Here is a 20,974-nt window from a genome sequence, read left to right as displayed (position 1 = left end):
GCACACTCTTAAGGCTATGAAATTGGGCTATTAGTAAAAAAAAAAAAAGTAGAAAAGGGGGTGTTCACAATAATAGTAGTGTGGCATTCAGTCAGTGAGTTCGTCAGTTTTGTGGAACAAACAGGTGTGAATCAGGTGTCCCCTATTTAAGGATGAAGCCAACACCTGTTGAACATGCTTTTCTGTTTGAAAGCCTGAGGAAAATGGGATGTTCAAGACATTGTTCAGAAGAACAGCGTAGTTTGATTAAAAAGTTGATTGGAGAGGGGAAAACTTATACGCAGGTGCAAAAAATTATAGGCTGTTCATCTAAAACAGGGGTGGCCAAATTCGGTCCTCGAGAGCCACATTCCTGACACTCTTAGTTGTCTCCCTGCTCCAACACACCTGAATCCAATGAAAGACTCGTTAGCAGACTTTTAATGAGCCTTTAATAAAATGTGGAAAAAGTGAGGTGCTTGAGAAATAGCTGTTATTGAGAAATACTGTCAGGACCAAGTGACACGCAAAAGCCATGGAAAAAACAGTAGCGGCGCAAGAGACAAGAGCGCCAGGGGAGAGCAGAGGATGAAGGGATGACTCGAGGGGACGTGGGTGAGACAGTGTAACGGATGCAGAGCTTCAGCAATGATGCTCGCTATTCAATGCGTGACATGTTTTTAACTGTCTTCTCACCCTGAGATGTGTTGATAAACTAGCTGTCGAATAACTGCAGATTGTCAAATCAAATCTAACCTTTGGTCACTTGTACACTGAGAAACTCCCGGAGCGCACAATGCAGTATGTGGTGCAAGAGATAAGAATGAAATGTAAGGTCGCATTGAGGTTTCAGTGTCAGGTTGTGGAACTTAGTTTAACTAAAGAGGAAACATGTTGGCCTACCATCACTCCCGTGTCTTAACAAGCCATAAGCCATGTGGATAAAGCTCTCATACTGTGTTTTCAATGACTTCTGCTTGTTTCTGCCCACTAGAGGTTTTCACAGGGCACACATTGTACGTCAATCCTGAAATAAATCCTAAATAAAGAGACTAGCATGATGTACATTTTTTTAAGAACTTGGTGAAGTGAGTTGTCTCTTCGTAGGATTACTCAGAATTTTTACAGCGATGAAAACTGATTGAATAGCCAATCATAAGAAGACAGTTAAGTTATTACTTCCCTTTTTACATGGCTGGAAAAATGTAGGCGGCAAAGTGGTTTCATGGTTAGCACTGTTGCCTCACAGCAAGAAGGTTGTGGGATTGTTTCCCACCTCGGGCATTTCTTTTGTGGTGTTTGCATATTCTTCTTCCCTTGCTCACGTGGGTTCCCTGCTGGTGCTCAGGCTTCCTCCCACAGGCATGCTGAAACTTTAAGTTGGCCGTAGGTGTGCATGCAGGTGTGAATGTGTTTGTTTGTCTATATGTGGCCCTGTGACAGACTGGTGTCCTGTACAGGGTGCACCCAGCTTCATGCCTTGTGAGTGCTGGGATAGGCTCCACCCCCCCCCCCCCCCCCCCCTCCCCGTGACCCTTGTTTGGAGGAAGCAGGTATAGAAAATGAATGAATGAATGGAAAAATGTAGCAAAAAGCTAAACATTGTTTGATGTAATTTTGTAATAACATGGTAAAAGTATCCCCCTGTATCCTGCTTGAGCTTTTCCCTTTATGATGTCACAGTGGTATGTTACTGGCAGCAGCAGTTCTAAAAAATTTGAAAAATGCCTTTCCGAGGTGTACCCATCTCACATCTTATGACGGCTCCAGCCCCCACATGACCCTTAATTGGAGTAAGAGGTTGAAGGTGAGTGAGTGAGTGAGTGAGTGAGTGAGTGAGTGAGTGAGTGAGTGAGTGAGTGAGTGAGTGAGTGAGTGAGTGAGTGAGTGAGTGGCTTTTCATGGAGCGTGGCTTATGTTACAATAAATATTTGGTTAAACTGTCCCTAAACCTCAGCAATTTCTAATGTTTGTTTGTTTTGCCCCCCCATCATTTTGGGATATTGCAATGTTGGTTTTAGATGTCATTCTGATGAACTCAAAAACTAATAAACAGATTTCAATTAAATTTGGTTAGCAAATTGATAGTATTCCATAACTTGGATTCAATTTTGGAACTGACCTGGAATATATTCTAGAACTGAGATCCTGAATTTGTCACATAGCAACATTTTAACTCATTGACTTGTGAGAGGATGTTGATGAAATTTGGTGAACAGATGGATAATGTCCAAGTAAATTACAAATTTTATTTTGAATTTGACCTGGAATATATTTTGGAAGTTTTATGCAGTAGGTGTCCCCAACCTAATCTCATGCCAAGTTTGTGATGACATCAAGAAAAGCATTGTTGTGATGGTATCATGAAATTTGGGGTGAGATGGGGAGGGTGGTGATGGGGGTTAATGTTAGGGTTAAAAATAGTGACGTAAACTTGACTGCGTCATGAAAATGTGATGTATTTCGTAATGGTATCACTAAAAAACACATAAGACTGGGCTGGTAGCGCTGGTGGAGGTATGTGTTCTCTTAGTGCCTTCCATTTACAGAAATTGCATTACATTACAACTTATATCATTAAAAGTTGGTGGTATGGCCGTTATGAGCTTAGCTTCCGACTAGGCTGCAGACATCGTCGCCAGGCCGATGGTGAATTGTGGTTTCACAGCTGCACCTGTTTTATTAGTTACAAATAACGCAGTGATCAATATAGTCTCCAACTGGTCTTCCAAATAATAAAAGATAGTCCAATATGGACATAATTGTGTTTAAAAGCGTAATCACAGCTCATAAACCTAACTTGCTCAGTTGCAGGCGAGAAGAAGTTGTAGACAGAAGAGAGACTGCAGAGCCACATTAGGCTGACAGATTTGAAAAGCACTACAAGCTGTCATATGCCCCATCTGGGTGGTGTGCAGTGTGAATTTTGACAGCATATTTTGTGTTTGTTTTGGACATACTTTTGTCTAAAATATAATTTAGTTTTAGATGTAATTTAGTCATCTGAATTGTTTTAGCATTAGTCAAATAACTATCATGAGATTTTAGTTTTGTTTTTTTTTCTTATTATATTGTCCCAAGTTTTACTGATTTGGGGCTGTGCAATTTGGGGTTGTACAATTCAACTTTAAATATATAAACGTGCAGGACTACAGTCAGAGACCGGATTGTCCATTTTGGTGACATCAGCGTTGCATCTTTATTTTATGCAGACGATGTGGTTCTCTTGGCTTCATCATGGACTGACCTCCGATGTGCACTGAACGGGTTTGAGTGTGAAGCGAGTGGGATGAGAATCTGCACTTTCAAATGTGAGACTATGGTCTACTGTTGGAAAAAGTGGATTGTCTCCTCTGAGTCACAGGAGAGGTATTACCCCGGGTGGAGGAGTTTAAATATCTTGGGGTCTTGTTCATCAGTGGGGGGAAGTTGGAGCATGAGATTGATCCAAGTATGGATGCTATACCAGATTGTCAATTTACCAGTCAATTTATGCTCCTGCCCTCACCTATGGTCATGAACTTTGGGTAATGACTGAAAGAATAAGGTCATGGACACAAGTGGTGGAAATTAGATTACTCTGTCAGGTATTTGGACTTGCACTGTTGGACAGGGTGAGAGGCTCTACTATTCTGGAGGGACTCGGAGTAGAGCTGCTACTTATTCACATTGAAAGGAACCAGTAGAGGTGATTTGGGCATGTGGTGAGGATGCTCCCTGGTTGTCTCCCTAAGGAGGTCTTCCAGACATGTTCAATTGGTACAAGGCCCCAGGGAAGTTCCAGGACATGCTGGAGGGATTATATTTCCCAGATGGCTTGGGAACATCTCTGGATCCCCCGGGAAGAGTTACAGGACTTGGCCAAGGATAAGGAAGCGTAGGATGAGCTGCTTAGTCTGCTTCCACCACAACCCAGATCCAGATAAGCAGCAGAAAATGAATGAATGAATGAAAAAATAAATTTAAATTGTCCCTTATGGGATTAATAAAGTTGTTTGTTTGATTGATTGATTGATTGATTGATGATAAAAATCCATCTACAGAGCTACAAGTTGAAACATGGTAATAACACAGTGAACAACACGGAAAAAGTGTTTGCATTTATTCAAAGCCCATATTGAAGGGAGAGCATTGGTTGCTGGTGGATGCTGCCATTAATTTGTAGTTGATTGACTGCCATCCTCTGTTAAAAATGTGTGCAAATGTACTCTGCCCTGTATTTTCAGAGCTGTGCAGTAAAATCTTAATTACCAGACTTGTTGAGTCAAAGAAAAATAGTCAACTAGTGGGTACTATGGTAAATGGACTAAATTTATATACTGCTTTTTCCATCTGCATCAGAAGCTCAAAGCACTTTACAGTTATGCCTCACATTCACCTATTCACACACTAATGTCAGGGTGCTGCCATGCAAGGTGCTCACTACACACCTGGAGCAGTTCAGGGATTAAGGACCTTGCCCAAGGGGTCTTTGTTATTTTCCAGTCTGGTTGGCTGGATTTTTAACTAAGGATCCTCTGGTCTTAAGCCCAGTGCTAAAACACTAAATCATCACCTCCCCCATGACTAGTTAGGGTGCTAGCTAATCATAGTCCCCTAGTCTTCCCAAACCTTGTTTGGCTTATGCATTAGGGATTCCAAGTTGGTGCACAGAGTGTCACAACTCACAACTTCAAGCCGAGATTTCCTCTGTCTTCTTTTTAACATGGTCTCTTTCTTTTTGCCACTTTTCCATCAAGCTGTTTCTGGTGAAGCAATTGGTAAAAGTTCTGTTCGCAGCCTGTATCCCCTTCAAAGTTAGCATGGCTGTTTTGGTGGCTTCCCTCGTTTGTCTCCGTTTTGTCCCATGACTTAGTTTTTGAAGACTGCTCTTGTCAGATTTCTCACTGTCCTGTATTACCTACACTAACCTTTTGGAAACAAAGTCAAACTGAAACCCCAAGATGCAGGCAGCCAGGAGACAAATTGTAAAGTGCAAAAAAGACTGATGCTTTAACAATCCATCACATCAGTTACGGGGTGAGTATACAAAAAGAGTTCAAACAAGGAGATGGGCGGACATTGCACGGAAGGTGTAAGAAGCGGACAAAACTAACAAGGGAAGAAACATAGCAGGGAATAATGACATAATATACTCACAAAAGATGACCACAGAAGAGACTAACATACACGCATAACTCGGGCAATCAACCGGCAAGTGAAGAAGCAGACAGGTGTGACTAAAAAGCAAATGAACTGATTAACAATAGATGCAATGATCAATAAGGAAATGAACCACGGAAGCATACACTCACACCAAGGACCCACACGAAAGTGGTAAGAAAAAACTCCCTTTGATAATATTGAGGAAGAAACCTCAAGCAGACTAGACTCAGAGGAGTGAACCACTACTTAGGCCATTCTAACAGTTACAAGGTTTTTGCCAGGTTTTACAAACAACATAACATAACAAAAGATGCAGCATTTGATGAGAAGTCCACGCAGGCATTCATTCCACAGGCAGGGGTCATCCAGCATTCCTCATGCCATCAGTGGGCCTGTTCCCATGGTAGAGTCCGTTCCAAATGCAGACTGTAGTGTGCTGCATCAGCCTCAGCATGGAACCTCACGGTCAGTCTGGCACCCTGCTGTCTGCAGTCGTCAAACCCACAATCCCACACAACATCATCAGTACCTCAGGCAGAGAGAAAAAGAGCAGAATCAGTCAGCCAGAAAAAATACACCAAAGATATAATTTATCAGCATTATATCAACAGGAAAGCAGAGAAAACACTAAGGTGATTGCCAACCACTAGCCCTAAGCTTCACTAACAGACCCAGAATTTAGATAAAGTTGAGGCCAAGACCCATTCTGTTGCCAATAAAATGAATTTAAAAGGACAGGAAGCATAGTTCCATACTATGCCAGTATGCTAGCCATATGAGAAAGGAGAATAAATGCGTCTTAAGTTTGGACTTGAATGTCTCTCCAGAATCTCAATGTTTTATTGCCATAGGGAGATCATTACACAAAACAGGTGCACGATAAGAGAAGGGACACAAAGTCGTCCTGCGCCCCGAGAACGCAGAGCCTAGGCCGGTACATAGGGTTTGATTAGGTCTTCTAAGTAGGGAGGTGTTAGGACGTGATCAATTTTATAGGTTAATAGCAGAACCTTAAAAGCTCACCTCACAGAGACAGGAAGTCAGTGATGAGATGCCAAAATGGGTGTAATGTGATTGAACTTTCTGCTTCTGGTATTTCACAACTGGCAGTGAAAGAACTTAATACTTAATTATACAATTATCTCTGGTCCCTCAATAAGTGCAGTAGGTCTTCCACTGTTCACCTGATTTTTATATGATTAGACCCAAAGTAAAGCTCTTTGCATTTAGCTCATATTCATAATTTGCACTCAACTCTTACCCTTTTGAGACAGACCACTAAAATAAGAAACAACTGGCCAATACAGTATCTAAGTACAGGGACCAAAACCCCTGCTTCAGTGTGTGCAAACGTGGTCAAGAACTACAGGAAACGTCTGACCTCTGTAATTGCAAACAAAGGTTTCTGTATCAAATATTAAGTTCTGGTTTCTATTGTATCAAGCACTTATTTCATGTAATAAAATGCAAATTAATTATTTAAAAATCATACAATAAGGTTTTCTGATTTTTTGTTTGTTTGTTTTTTAGATTCTGTCTCTCGCAGTTGAAGTGTACCTACGATAAAAATTACAGATCTCTCCATTCTTTGTAGGTGTGAAAACTTCCAAAATCAATAGTGGATCAAATACTTATTTTCCCTACTGTATACGAGGGCTGTCCGTAAAGTATAGGTCCTTTTTATTTTTTTCAAAAACTATATGGATTTCATTCATATGTTTTTACGTCAGACATGCTTGAACCCTCGTGCGCATGCGTGAGTTTTTCCACGCCTGTCGGTGACGTCATTCGCCTGTGAGCACTCCTTGTGGGAGGAGTCGTCCAGCCCCTCGTCGGAATTCCTTTGTCTGAGAAGTTGCTGAGAGACTGGCGCTTTGTTTGATCAAAATTTTTTCTAAACCTGTGAGACACATCGAAGTGGACATGGTTCGAAAAATTAAGCTGGTTTTCAGTGAAAATTTTAACAGCTGATGAGAGATTTTGAGGTGATTCTGTCGCTTTAAGGACTTTTCACGGTGCGAGACGTCGCGCTGCGCTCTCAGGCAGCGTCATCAGCCTGTTTCAAGCTTAAAACCTCCACATTTCAGGCTCTATTGATCCAGGACGTCATGAGAGAACAGAGACGTTTCAGAAGAAGTCGGTTTCAGCATTTTATCCGGATATTCCACTGTTAAAGGAGATTTTTTTAATGAAAGACGTGCGGACGGGTCCGCGCGTCGGGACGCAGCCGACGCGGCGCGGCGGCACAGGAAAAACACCTCCGTGTTGATAACCATTTGTTAAAATCCAGGCGGCTTTTGATGGCTGTCAGTGGAGTGAGTATATGAGAAATTGTTTATCAGCTGGAGATGTTCCAACTTGTCCTCAAGGCTTCCAACAGAGGTGTTTTTCCTGTGGCGGAGCGTCGCGGCGGCTGCGAGCCGATGCTGCAATCCGCCCGCACGTCTTTCATTAAAAAAATCTCCTTTAACAGTGGAATATCCGGATAAAATGCTGAAACCGACTTCTTCTGAAACTTCTCTGTTCTCTCACGACGTCCTGGATCAACAGAGCCTGAAATGTGGAGGTTTTAAGCTTGAAACAGGCTGATGACGCTGCCTGAGAGCGCTGCGTGACGTCTCGCACTGTGAAAAGTCCTTAAAGCGACAGAATCACCTCAAAATCTCTCATCAGCTGTTAAAATTTTCACTGAAGACCAGCTTAATTTTTCGAACCATGTCCACTTCGATGTGTCTCACAGGTTTAGAAAAAATTTTGATCAAACAAAGCGCCAGTCTCTCAGCAACTTCTCAGACAAAGGAATTCCGACGAGGGGCTGGACGACTCCTCCCACAAGGAGTGCTCACAGGCGAATGACGTCACCGACAGGCGTGGAAAAACACACGCATGCGCACGAGGGTTTAAGCATGTCTGACGTAAAAACATATGAATGAAATCCATATAGTTTTTGAAAAAAATAAAAAGGACCTATACTTTACGGACAGCCCTCGTATGTGGCCCAAAATGTATCTTCCTGATATTTCGTATTTCTCATTGCAGAAAGTGCACTTTGTTTCCATAGCAACATCGGCTGGTGATTGTGGCTGTACTATGGGCCTCATAGGTTAAAGAAAACAAATAACAAAAGGTATAGCAGGTGCAGTACCACAGTGACAAAGACTCCACGTCCGCTTTGGTGGATGAAAGCCAGAAAGCCAAAGAGACTGTTTGTTTTACTCACTCTTCATCAGAGTAGTTATTGCTTTGAGACTCGGGCATAAGTTATCATCAACAGCACTTCCAGCCTTCTAAATAAAGCCTTGTGTTTTCCTATAGGTCACAAACGAAGAGGGGGAGGCTGGTGAGAAGAAGGAGGTGTTCCTCGCACCACCTCCTGTCATCACCTTCTCAGGCTCCGGGCGAAACTCCTCCAAGGGCCTACGAAGACAGAAGAGGGACTGGGTCATCCCACCAATCAATGTGCCCGAAAATTCGAGAGGACCCTTCCCTCAGATGCTCGTCAGCGTAAGTGACAGATTTCATATTATGCATCGCTGGTTAATTCTGAAATTCCACCTGGCTTTTCTTCAGGGCATTTAACAACCAATGGTGACTGGATACATGTGAAAAGACGGTGAAGAAACAGAAATACACAAGAAAAAAAATACTTTGTTCTGCACATTTTCATATATAATTCTGTTGGTTTCCCTGACGTAATTATTGTATAGTCACAAAATGTGGAATTATTTAAGGACTGTTTGGCAGAACAGGTTTTTCTTCAGTTTCTCAACATTTTCATATTTGGTTACTGTCAGAGTCAATCAGTTATAAAGTCAGTTAGCTTTAGATACAGTGAGGACTAGATTTAATTAGTTTTAAGCTCACGTCATATTGCACAGTTAATTTACCTTTATACACAGTTATCGTTAGATTCACTTAGCTTTCAATTCAATTAGCTTTTCACTTTGTTTCAGATTTGGCTCACTTTTCAGGTCTCTTTTCTTATCTTCATTTAGCTTTTTTAGTTTGTTGTAAATTGAGTTAGCTTTTCAATTTGCATTTCTTATCTTCAGTAAGCTTTATATTCACTTTTAAATTGAGTTAGCTTTTACAATTCACTTTTCACGTTCATTTAGCTTCTTTTACTTTAGTTTTAGACATAAGTTTTTTTCAGTTAGTTTCTCTTTGGTATATTCATTTAGTTGTATTAGTACTTAGTACTTAAGTATTTAGCTTTTCAATTAGCTTTTTATATTCAGTCAACTTTAATGGCGGCATGGTGGGTTAGTGGTTAGCACTGATGCCTGGCGGCAAGAAAGTTGCCGGATTACTTCTCAGCCTTTCTGTGTGGAGTTTGCATGTTCTCCCTGTGTCCGCATGGGTTTCCTCCTGGTGTTCCGTTTTCTCCCACAATCAAAAACATGCTTATTTAGGGTTTACTCCCCTCTCTGTCCCTGACCAAGACATCATCTCTACATCTGTGCCCAGTTTCATAAAGTAGTCTAATCTCATTTAGTCGAATAAAATAAACTCACTTAGTTGACTAATTTTATTTATTTTATTTTTTTTACATTAGTCATTGTACAAAGCCACGACTTAATGGAACACTCAAGAGCACCTCTATGTCACTCGTATTCCTCGGAAAAGAGAGCTTCCTCCGCTTTTGGTCATGGTTGTAGCAGACAACTGTCGTGAAGTATTTGTGACAGTTCTCACATTAGCCACCGGGCAACGCTGTTGTGCTAAGGAGCGTTGTGTTCACCAAAAGGCTTGCTGAAAGTGCTGTAAGTATGTAGAAGAAGAACTGCTAGGCTAAGAGCTAAGCACATAATTCTGCTGTTCGTGTGTGTCTATAAATGTTACTAAAGCCAGTTAACAAAACAAAGGATGAATAGTTCATGACAACAACCAACCCGGAAGTAAATAAAACTCTCGCGCATTAGAGGCATTTCTTTGCAACGGCACTCACGAAGCTGTTATGCCTGTGAAAATAGTCGATTAACGTAAGACGGCTAATCTGCAAGTTTAGCCGTTGTTGTGAAACGGTGATTAGACGGATCATGTTGGGCAGCTAACTGTAGTCGACTAAGTAAGTTAAATAGACTTAGATTAGACCGCTTTATGAAACCGAGCCCTGGAGTTGGTCCCTGGGTGCTGGACTGTGGCTGTCCACTGCTCCTACTGGTTGGACTGTGTCTTCCTGTAATTAGGATGGGTTAAATGCAGAGGACAAATTTATTTGTATGTATGTACAATGACAGTAAAGTCTATATTATTATTATTATTATTATTATTATTATTATTAAAGTTAGTTAGCTTTTTATTATGTCCATTAGGTTTATATTCAGTTAGTTTTACAGTCAGTTACCTTTTCTAGATTTGTTAGCTTTAAATTCAATTAGTTTTAGGCTGAGTTGGATTACAAATGTTGATGTAGCTTTATATTCTGTTAGTTTTAGAGTTAGTTAGCTAGTTAGTTAGCATAGTCCGTAAGCCACATTATGCAACTCTACGCTGGCCAGTGTGAACGGGGCTTTAGCTTTTATTATGTTCATTTAGCTTTATATTCAATTATTTTTAATTTGTGTTAACTTTCCAGTTAGCTTTACAGATGTTCATATAGCTTTATATTTAATTAGGTTTGGAGTCAGTTAGCTTTTCTTATGTTCATTAGCTTTGTATTCAGTTAGTTTTAGGCTAAGTTAGCTTTTCAATTAGTCTTTCCTGTGTTCATTTAACTTTGGATTTGATGTTTTATATTCACATATTTTGAGATCCTAATAAATTTGGACACACAAATTGTGTGTGCGGCACAAGCTCAGCTATGTTGAAGCCTGTGACAATATGAACAAGTTATTGATGAAGCATTTGATTGATTTTAATTCAGCAAGATCATAAAAATATCACATTATAATGCTGAAGTATATCATATTATAATTAAATTACATTCTAAAAACTAGAAAGTAACAAAATTGTGACGTCGTTCCATGGTGGAGCCATTACGGACATTTTAAGGAAATACAAAATGCATAAGATAAAGTTTAGGTTATGCTACTCCCAGTGGTGGGCCCAGCTAACCAAAAAGTTAGCTTTGATAACCATTAATCTCATAACTGTAAAGTTTTATGACCCTCAACTGATAAACTGCTAAAAAATTTATCTTTATTACAGATAACCAATAACTTTTAGTACTGATTCAGACGCGGCCACATCAGATTACACTGTCGGCTTCTGATAAATCAGTTTCACTTTCACTTTTCACTGCTGGGTAAATTCAAGGATCACAAACACAAAAAGAACACACAAAAAATGAATGAATAAAAAAATAAACCCCAAACACTCTCATCATTTGTCAAAGCAGAAAAACACAGTATTAGAAGTCACAGTTTATCTCGGTATTATATACACTCATTTAAGTCATTTAAGAACTAAAAAGCTGCTGCTTTTTTCACACACTTTGAACCCTGTGACTTAAACAACCAAAATACGTCCATTAATGCATTGATTGGCAGAGTAAAAGACATATAAATTCTTACCTGTTAGTTTCTATGGGATTCATCTGTATAAATAATCTACATAAAGCGTCCTTTTTTTAAATCCAAAACAGTGTCAGCGGTGACAAAAAGTCCCTCTGTACACGCAGCTGCATCGTGAGAGCTCCTCTCCCCCACCGAGTCTTGGTGATTAAATTATACCATCAGCCACAAAGAAATAAATAATGTTAAAATTAGTCTGTTTTGTTTTTGTGCCGAGTGGACAAGTCACTGTAACGTCCAAAGTGAACCTGAACTACACTCCACACAATGATCCCTGCATCAACCGGCCAATCACATTTTGCGCTTAATGATGATGTCATCAGCAAGCAACAGGCAGCCAGTCTGCTACAAACACACAACAGACGGAAAATGTTTGATTTTAGGGTTTACAAACATTTTTGACCATTAAACTTTGCTCACGTTACCAGCAAAAAAAATGTTATCAGACTGAAACTTATCGGAAGATAATTGGTCCGATGATGGTTTTAAAACTTATCTGAAAAGCTAATCCACTCACAAAAACATTAGCTTCAATAGTTATCTGTTATCGGATTAGCTGAGCTGTGCCACAACTGGCTACTGCACTCTCATAACAGTGAGGGCTTGACTTAAGATCCCAGATAACGAGTGCTAAATTGCATGGGCAATCCCAACCTTTGAGCACTGGGCTGGAGGTGGTTCTGCCACTGGCACATCTTTTTCCATCTTGAGCATCCAACGTACTGTCATTTACAAATCCTCAAACATGACACATATGCAAAAGTGTGATAAGAACCATCAAAACATCTGTATGTCTGAGCAAAGAAACAGAGACTGGTATGGACCCAGGAAAGGGAAGCATGCACGCCTCAGTCTAATCCCAGGTAGCTAAATTCTAACATGAAGTTGGGCCATTTAGGTTCATGGTGAAACAAATGATTATTTCTGCTTCTTTATGCGTCTGTTCTTTCCTTTATCAAGCCATTTCAGGAAGGTTGATGAAAGTTCAAAGCTCTTTTTATAGCTTCCTTATAAAAATGCAATTTGTCACAGAATCTTTACTGTAGCTCTAAGTCTGTTTGGGGAAAAAGCATATAAAGCTGATATTCTCCACCACAGAACAGTGCAGTGGTTCCTCCACATTATCCCAGTAAGGGCATTTGGTTAAAAATTGAAACAGGGATTGAACTTTTTTTGTTTAATCTCCAACCTTGACAACATTCAAAATGACCTGATCATAACCCCATCCTGGAATATACAAGTACTAATGCTTCACATTGTTGGTGGCTGTTGAATATTTAACACACCTGTCCATGATTATCAGTCAAATTGCAACAACTGAGCACCATTTCATTTCATTTCATTTCAAATTAAACATGGAGAGGGTGAGTTTATAAAATCAGGTTGGAAGTGTATGGGGTTAAAATTGTGTCATTAATATTTGTAAATGCACGCAGGGTGATCTACAAATAATCATTGATTTGCAAATGTGTTCAGATATCCACAAATGCAAATTTCATATTTGTAACTTGTAAATTGGTCTTTGCAAATAATGTTGTATTTGCAAATATAAAACTTAATTTGTAAAAAAAAAAAATTACATTTGTAAAACTGGAAATTGTATTTGTGAATTGAGTTTCAGCATTTGTGGATCACCAACCAACATGATCACCAAGGTAAAACACCCGTCATCATTTTATACAACAACACATCATAGTTTTAAAAAATAATTGACCTTGCAGACAATATCACCACATACATACCCATCCATCAGACGCCTCCATTACGGTAATGTGAAATGATTTATTCTGAAATGTTGGTCTTCTCTCATCCGGGAGCATATAGTTTCAGCTTGCCACATCAATGAATGGAACCACACTGCCATCTAGTGGATATCCAGTGTGCGTGAGTGTGTATTTGTGAATCAGTAGGCATTTGTTTGTGGATCTGTGTGGATTCCGCAAAAAGAATGTCTCAAAATTACGCTGCAGAGGAAAACGATGAATGCGTGTAATTGGTGATCCACAAATGCTAAAACTCAATTCACAAATGCAATTTCCAGTTTTACAAATGTAATTTTTTTTTTTTTTTTTTTTTACAAATTAAGTTTTATATTTGCAAATACATTATTTGCAAAGACCAATTAACAAGTTACAAATATGAAATTTGCATTTGTGGATATCTGAACACATTTGCAAATCAATGATTATTTGTAGATCACCCTGCGTGCATTTACAAATATTAATGAGACAATTTTAACCCCATAGAAGTGGGAAAAAGACACGAATAAATAAACATTTCTGTAATTGTGTTGTTGTGCAGAGGCTCCAGGTGCAGCGTCCTTAAAATTCAGAGATTTCTGTGACAACAGAATGTGCAGTTTGTCTCTCTCACAGCAAAGCTCCAGACTGTAAGCTCATCGTGTGTTCTGCAATTTATCAAAAAGCATCATTCCGGGAGACCACAGCTTCATTCTCCCCATTTTCCCACTGTCTTTATCTGGAATATCGAGCCATCAGCTTTTCCTTGGTGTTTACAAATCTCTTACCGGTTTATCTCTTTGGGGTCTAAAATTGGGAAAGATTTTTTTTTCCTTTTGTTTTTGACTTCTTTGTTTTTCAGCTTGGTTTCATCCAGTCCACAGGGGAAAGTCTGGTAAGGTGGTTGAAGGAAACCTTTCTTGTTTGTTTATATATATATATATATATATATATATATATATATATATATAAAATCTTTCTCTCACCCCACCGCCTGGGATACACACTGAACAAAAATATATAATAATACACATTTGTTTTTGCTCATTTTTCATGAGCTGACCTCCAAGATTAAAACATTTTCTATATACACAAAAGACCTATTTCACATATCTTTCTTAATCTGTGTTAGTGAGCACTTCTCCTTTGCTCAGATAGCCCATCCCACCTCACAGGTGTAACATATGAAGATGCTGCATGATTATTGCACGTGTGCCTTAGGCTGGCCAGAATTTGAATTTGAATTTATCAGACACCCATGCAACAAAATTTCACTCATTTCAACAAAGTAGTCAAAGAAAAAAGATAGTAAAAAATAAATAAATAAACAATGTACACTGTGCGTAAAGGTGTAGGCAGAAGCAAAGCTTATCAATGCCTACACCCCTCCATGAAATCAAATCAAACCAGGCATATGTGCCTGTTCATAAATGTTCATTTCTAAACAACATCTGAACAACAGCAGCTCATAATTACAATTAAAAGAGAACAAATATTTCCCAGCAGCTCCCAGTACAAGCTGGTTACCATCTACATATTTCAGTAGAAAAGGTTCAAGTATAACACCTTCATACAAAACAACTCAACCACTTTCCTCTAATACATATCTGGAGAATACCATTTCTTTGTATAAATATTTGAACCGGTTGATATCTGGACATCGCTTGAGTTTCTCAGGTAGATTATTCCATTTTTTAGGACCACAAATGGAGACACAGAAGCATTTCCTGGTTGTCCTAGCGCCAGCAATTTTAAAATGATACAAACCTCTTAAATTATACATTCCTTCTCGTTGCGTAAAATATTCTTGAATTCTAACTGGTAATTGCTTATTTTCGCTTTATACATCAATTGAACAGTCTTGAATGAAATCATATCATAAAGTTTTAATATCTTCGATTTAATGAACATATGGTTGGTATGGTCCCGATACCCTGCATTGTGAATTATTCTCAATGCTCTTTTCTGAAGGATGAATAATGGTTGCACTGCAATTTTATAGTTATTGCCCCAGACTTCAGCACAGTACGTCAAGTAAGGTGTAATCAATGCACAATACAGAGTGTGTAGTGATTTGCCATCAAGAATGTGCTTTGCCTTATTTAATACTGCAATACTATGGGATGTTTTCTTTTGAATATGTTGAATATGAGCTTTCCAGTTAATTGTATCATCAATAATCACACCTAACAACTTATTCTCTTTGACACATGCTATGTTTACCCCAAGTACATTTAACTGTATATGTACATCCTTTTTGTAATTTCCAAATAACATAATTTTAGTTTTAGACCAATTTAGTTACTATTAATATCAAACCAACTCTTCAATTTTATCATTTCAGTTCTTAAATCAAATAATAATTGTTGCAAATTCTCTCCTGAAAAAAAAAAAAAACGTTTGTGTCATCAGCAAAGAAAACTGCTTTAAACACATCTGAAACTTTACATAAATAATTGATATATAAAATAAATAATTTTGGTCCCAACACAGAGCCCCGGGGAACCCCGCAAATGATGTCCAGATACGTAGAACAGCAGTCCCCAAATTCAACAAACTGCTTCCGGTTTTGTAAATAGCTTTTAATCCAATTCAGAGCCACTACTCTAATCCCACAATAAAAGGTCACGCTGAAATGTTCAGTTTTATCACACAGCACAATGCCACAGATGTAACAAGTTTTGAGGGAGCGTGCAATTAGCATGCTGACTACAGGAATGTCCACCAGAGCTATTGCCTGTGAACTGAATGTTCATTTCTCTAGCAACCCCCCCCCTCGGAAGAAGAAAACAGTTCACCCCCCGCCCCACTCTGTGCCGTGAGTACAAATGGTATCATTTGACCATAAAATTGTTATAAGTACACTTCTGCATAACATTGTATCCTTATTAACATTAAAGAAAACAAAAAAGAAACAACATTAGATCAACTTACAGCAAAGAATATCGTTTTTAACATTGTTTTTAGTCTGTAACAGAAAAAAAATTTGCATCACCTTGCTTGAAATTAAAAAAAAAATTCTTAAACTATAAACTTTATTGACCGACTGCCATTTGATACTGAAAAACAAAATTAAATAAAATCAATAAATAATAATAAATTCAAATTGATCAGAACACTTACTCAGGAGCCAAATATATAGAACAATTTAACAGACAAAATAAAAATGAATAAAACAATTTGTGCTGATTTTTTATGATTTTTATTTTTTTTGTGTGATTTTTATTTATTTATTTTTTTTATTAGTTTTTGTTTTTGCAGCAATTGCGTCATCCTGAATGACAGAGGCCATGTCTACTGCTGCTCAGCTCCTCTGCTATGGTGCTATGATCCTAACGGGGCTCGCTGGTTTACTGAAGTAGAATTCATAAAGCTGGATGATTACTGGCAATATTCGGCATATCTTTCCCTGAAAAAAACTCAAGTGGCTTATCTGCATGATTGGGGTGTAATGTCTTTAAGTGATGCCTTAATTTATTTGGCTTCATGCTGTCCGCTGCCAACATTTTAAGATATAGCGGTCTTTCCTCGTCTCCCACCGTAGTACAAAAAAAAAACTCTACATAGAGCTGCGTTCCATTATGCTAGAGTCCTCAATACTCCCTGCGCACACTAAGACAATCAGAGCGCCACTGCCACCTACTGTAGTGGATGTGCAATTACACTTTTTTCTAGTACAGAAAAAACCATGTTCTCCATGGTCAAACCCCCCCCCCGGCATCGCACCACACCCCCCTCCCCATACCCCTCTATTTGAGAAGGACTGCTCCAGCATAAGCCATCTCTAAAGGTGTTTCAGAGAATTTGGCAGTACATCCAACTGGCCTCACAACCACAGACCACGTGTAACCACACCAGCCCAGGACCTCCACATCCAGCATGTTCACCTCCAATATGGTCTGAGACAAGCCACCCGGACAGGTGCTGCAACAATCGGTTTGCAGAACCAAAGAAGCTTTGCACAAACTGCCAGAAACCATCTCAGGGAAGCTCATCTGCATGCTCTTTGTCCTCATCGTGAGTTTGACCTGATTGCAGTTCATTGTCGTAAACCGACTTGAGTGGGCAAATGCTCACATTCGATGGTGTCTGGCTGCTGATTAACTCTATGTAAAGGAGATGTGTGGCACTGTGTGAGGTAAATGGTGGCCACACCAGATACTCAGTGGGTTTTTTTTACCCCCCAGACACCCCCTCCCCCCATAAAGCAAAACCGCACATTTCAGAGTGGCCTTTTTTTGTGGCCAGCCTAAGGCACACCTGTGCAATAATCATGCTGTCTAATCAGCATCTTCATATGCCACAACTGAGAGGTGGGATGGATTTATCTCAGCAAAGGAAAAATGCTAACTAACACAGATTGAGAAAGATTTGTGAAAAATATTTGAAAGAAATAGGTCTTTTGTATATATAAAAAATGTTTTTGATTTTTGAGTTCAGCTCATGAAAAACGGGAGCAAAAACAAAAAGTGTTGTGTTTATATTTTTATTCAGTATATATTTTTATTCAGTGTGTATATATATATATATATATATAAAATCTCCCTCTCACCCCACTTCCCAGAGGAGGGTGGTATGTGTTCTCCTCAAACTCGGGTCTTCTACCACAGGCCTGGGAGTTTGAGGGTTTGGCACAGAATCTTAGCTGTTCCTAGTTTAGCAGGATGAAGTAATTGGCTCTGGTGACTTTCATCTGGTATCTGGTTTCAGCCAATCACTGCGTGAGAAGGCTTGCATAAAAGCAAGTGAAGAGCACCTGTCTGTCTCTCGCTTCCTGGAGGCTGGGCCTTGTGTCATGATCTGGCGTCTTTTACTTCCGTTTTCCTATAGTGACATGGACTCATGGGAGTGTTATTGCCAGTGGCACATGGTGTATTGTTCTTTGTCCGTCACTGACTGTGGCCGTGCAGCGTTGATGTACTAATCGGACTGTGGATGAGAGTGGTGTGATTGAGTTGCTGAAGGAAACTACTGCTACTTTGCTTCGCTTCGTTTCCTCTGTTTTGTTCTGCTCATCCTGGTCAGTTCTGTTTTACTGTGTTCAGGTTGTTTTATGCCGGACTGAGGGCTGTGTTCGGTGGTGTGCTGCAGTGCGCTGTGGCGCCCCTTCTAAGCTGTGCCGACATGGTTTACGTTGCCACATTGACTGTTCCTGGCTGTTGTGGTCAGTGGGTGTGTGTTCTGCAGGGGCAGTGGATCAGCCACCTGCAGCCCAATGCTCAACCCAAAGTCTGGGATGCATGTTTGAATTTGTGTGATTTTTTTTCAGCCAGGATGGCTTTTGTGGTTGAGTTATGTAAAATATATTTTAATTGTGTGTTCTGTCTTGCCTTTAAAAACAAAAGAAAAAATAAGATGTAAATAATAAATTTGATTTTGTATTGTAGAACCACTTTCTCTGATTCTCATTTGCAAACGCATCCACTTGCCTTGTAATTGAGTTGGTTTAATTAAGAGATCCCTGGTTGAAATTCCCAGGCTGGTGTCAGGAGTGGGATATGTTGCCATCTTACCATCATTATCTGTTAAACGGTACGAGCTCTTGCCGCTTTGCCACAGTAGGACATCACTCTTCTGGACAGAGACCTCTGATGTTGTGTCTGGAATCTGTTGGGGCCACTCTTCCAACATGGGGGTTACAGCTCCTTTTACCACTGGGACCACTTTGGGCTTTATCTTCCACATATGCTCCAGTTGCTCCTTCAGCTCTTGTTAGTTCTCGATTTTGTTGTGTTCCTTCTTTCTGACGTTGCTGTCAGCTGGGATCATCACATTGATTACAACTGTGGTCTTCTTTCCAACCACCACTATGTCTGGTTGGTTGGCAAGCAGCTGCTTGTCTGCCTGGAATTTGAAGTCCCATAGGACCATAACCCTGTTGTTCTCAACCATCTTTGGTGGCATCTCCCATTGGGACTTGGGAACTTCTAATCCCTATGCAGCACAGAGGTACCTCTACACGATCCTGACACTTGGTTTTGCCTCTGTGGATGCTGTTCTAATTTGCATCTTGCATCCTGCTACTACATGCTGGACTGTCTCTGGGGCACATTTGCACAGCCTGCAACTTGGGTCTTGTCGGCTGTGGTAGACTCCTGCCTCTATGGATCTGGTGCGTAGGGCTTGCTCTTGTGCAGCCATGATCAGAGCCTCTGTGCTGTTCTTTAAGATGGCTTTTTCTAGCCACTGGTAGGTCTTCTTGATGTCAGCCACTTCCTCTATCTGTTAATGGTACATCCCATGGAGGGGCTTGGTCTTCCATTATATCTCCTTCTCCTGTTCCTTATCACACACTGTCTTCAGCTGTCTGAGGCATTCTTGTAGCAGCTAATCTCAGGGGCAATCTTTCTGATGTATTCATGGATGCTGCTCGTCTCATCCTGAATTGTGGCTCTAACACTCACTAATCCTTGCCCTCCCTCCTTCCACTGCTCATAGAGCCTCAGGGTCCTGGACTTTGGGGGAAAACCTCCATGCGTTGTGAGGAGTTTTCATGTCTTGATATCAGTGGCATCTAGCTCCTCCTGTGGCCAATTTATTTTCTCAGTTGGGTATCTGTTGACTGGTGGGGCATATGTATCGATGGCTCTGATCTTATTCCTACCATTGAGCTGACTTCTCAGCACCTGTCTTACCTTCTGGAGGTACTTGGCTGTGGCTGACCCTCTTGGATTTCATCATGTTCCCATTGGCTTGTGGGATTCCCAGGTACTTGTAGTTGCCCTGTATGTCCACTGCCCTGCCTTCTGTCAAATCCACCTCCTCAGTTCGCATCACCTTCATTCTCTTTGCCACAATTTGGCCACACTTATCCAATCCAAAGGACTTCCCATTATCCTCACTGTAGATCTAATAGGGGAGCTATGACCACTACCTTTGCACCCCCCCAGGACTAAACCAAACCAACTTTATTAGGTTCCTTAGATGACCCCAAAACACAATCAGGATGCCCCCCCCCCCAAAAAAAAAAAAAAAATGGCCTCAAGCCAGTTATCTAAGATGGCATCCAAGTGGCTGCCAAAATAGGGTTTTTCACTAAAACACCTCTAAACAACATATAAACAACTTAAGTTGTTTATATGTTGAGAGAGAGAGTCAGTGATAAGGGTCTATTGGTGGCCATTTTGGATCTTAAATCCATGAATGAATTTAGTTTAGGCACAAATGAGTTTGCTGTGACCTGCAATGGTCTTCCCAGTGAACGTGTCCTACTCTTGTGGAGGTCCTTCATGATTAGGATTGTCCTGCCCTCTGTTACCCAGTCTGGGTGACTTCCTGTTATTAGTAGCCCACTTATTTGCACTGCCAGGCCCACATGGACGTCTGTTAACTTCTTCAGCCAATAGATGTGGATCATATCAGTGCAAGCTTTGCATTTTGCATCACTACTCTTAGCTTCATAGTGGAGTAGAGCAGAGAAGGATTTTTCTTTCACCAAAACAGATCAAATCCAGGCTTGCATCTCAGATGTACCTTCTGGCAATTTGTAGCTAAACTTTCAGGTCTTCTTTTTAAGAAAATCCTCCTCTATACCACTTCATCATGAAGATGGATAACTGGTGACACAAAATGCAAAACTCGCACTGTGCATAATTT

General features: G+C 40.1%; 1 protein-coding gene across 1 annotated transcript in view; it reads left to right on the top strand.

Moving 5' to 3' along the window:
- Positions 1-20,974, top strand: part of LOC117512653 (cadherin-4-like) — a 990,586-nt gene that overhangs the window by 750,674 nt on the left and 218,938 nt on the right. The window contains 1 exon segment of the mRNA XM_034172806.1: positions 8,440-8,628. Coding sequence (XP_034028697.1) covers positions 8,440-8,628 — 189 coding nt within the window.

Source organism: Thalassophryne amazonica, chromosome 6 (assembly GCF_902500255.1).
Source record: "Thalassophryne amazonica chromosome 6, fThaAma1.1, whole genome shotgun sequence".
Taxonomy (NCBI): domain Eukaryota; kingdom Metazoa; phylum Chordata; class Actinopteri; order Batrachoidiformes; family Batrachoididae; genus Thalassophryne; species Thalassophryne amazonica.
This window is presented reverse-complemented; position numbering and strand designations above follow the sequence as displayed.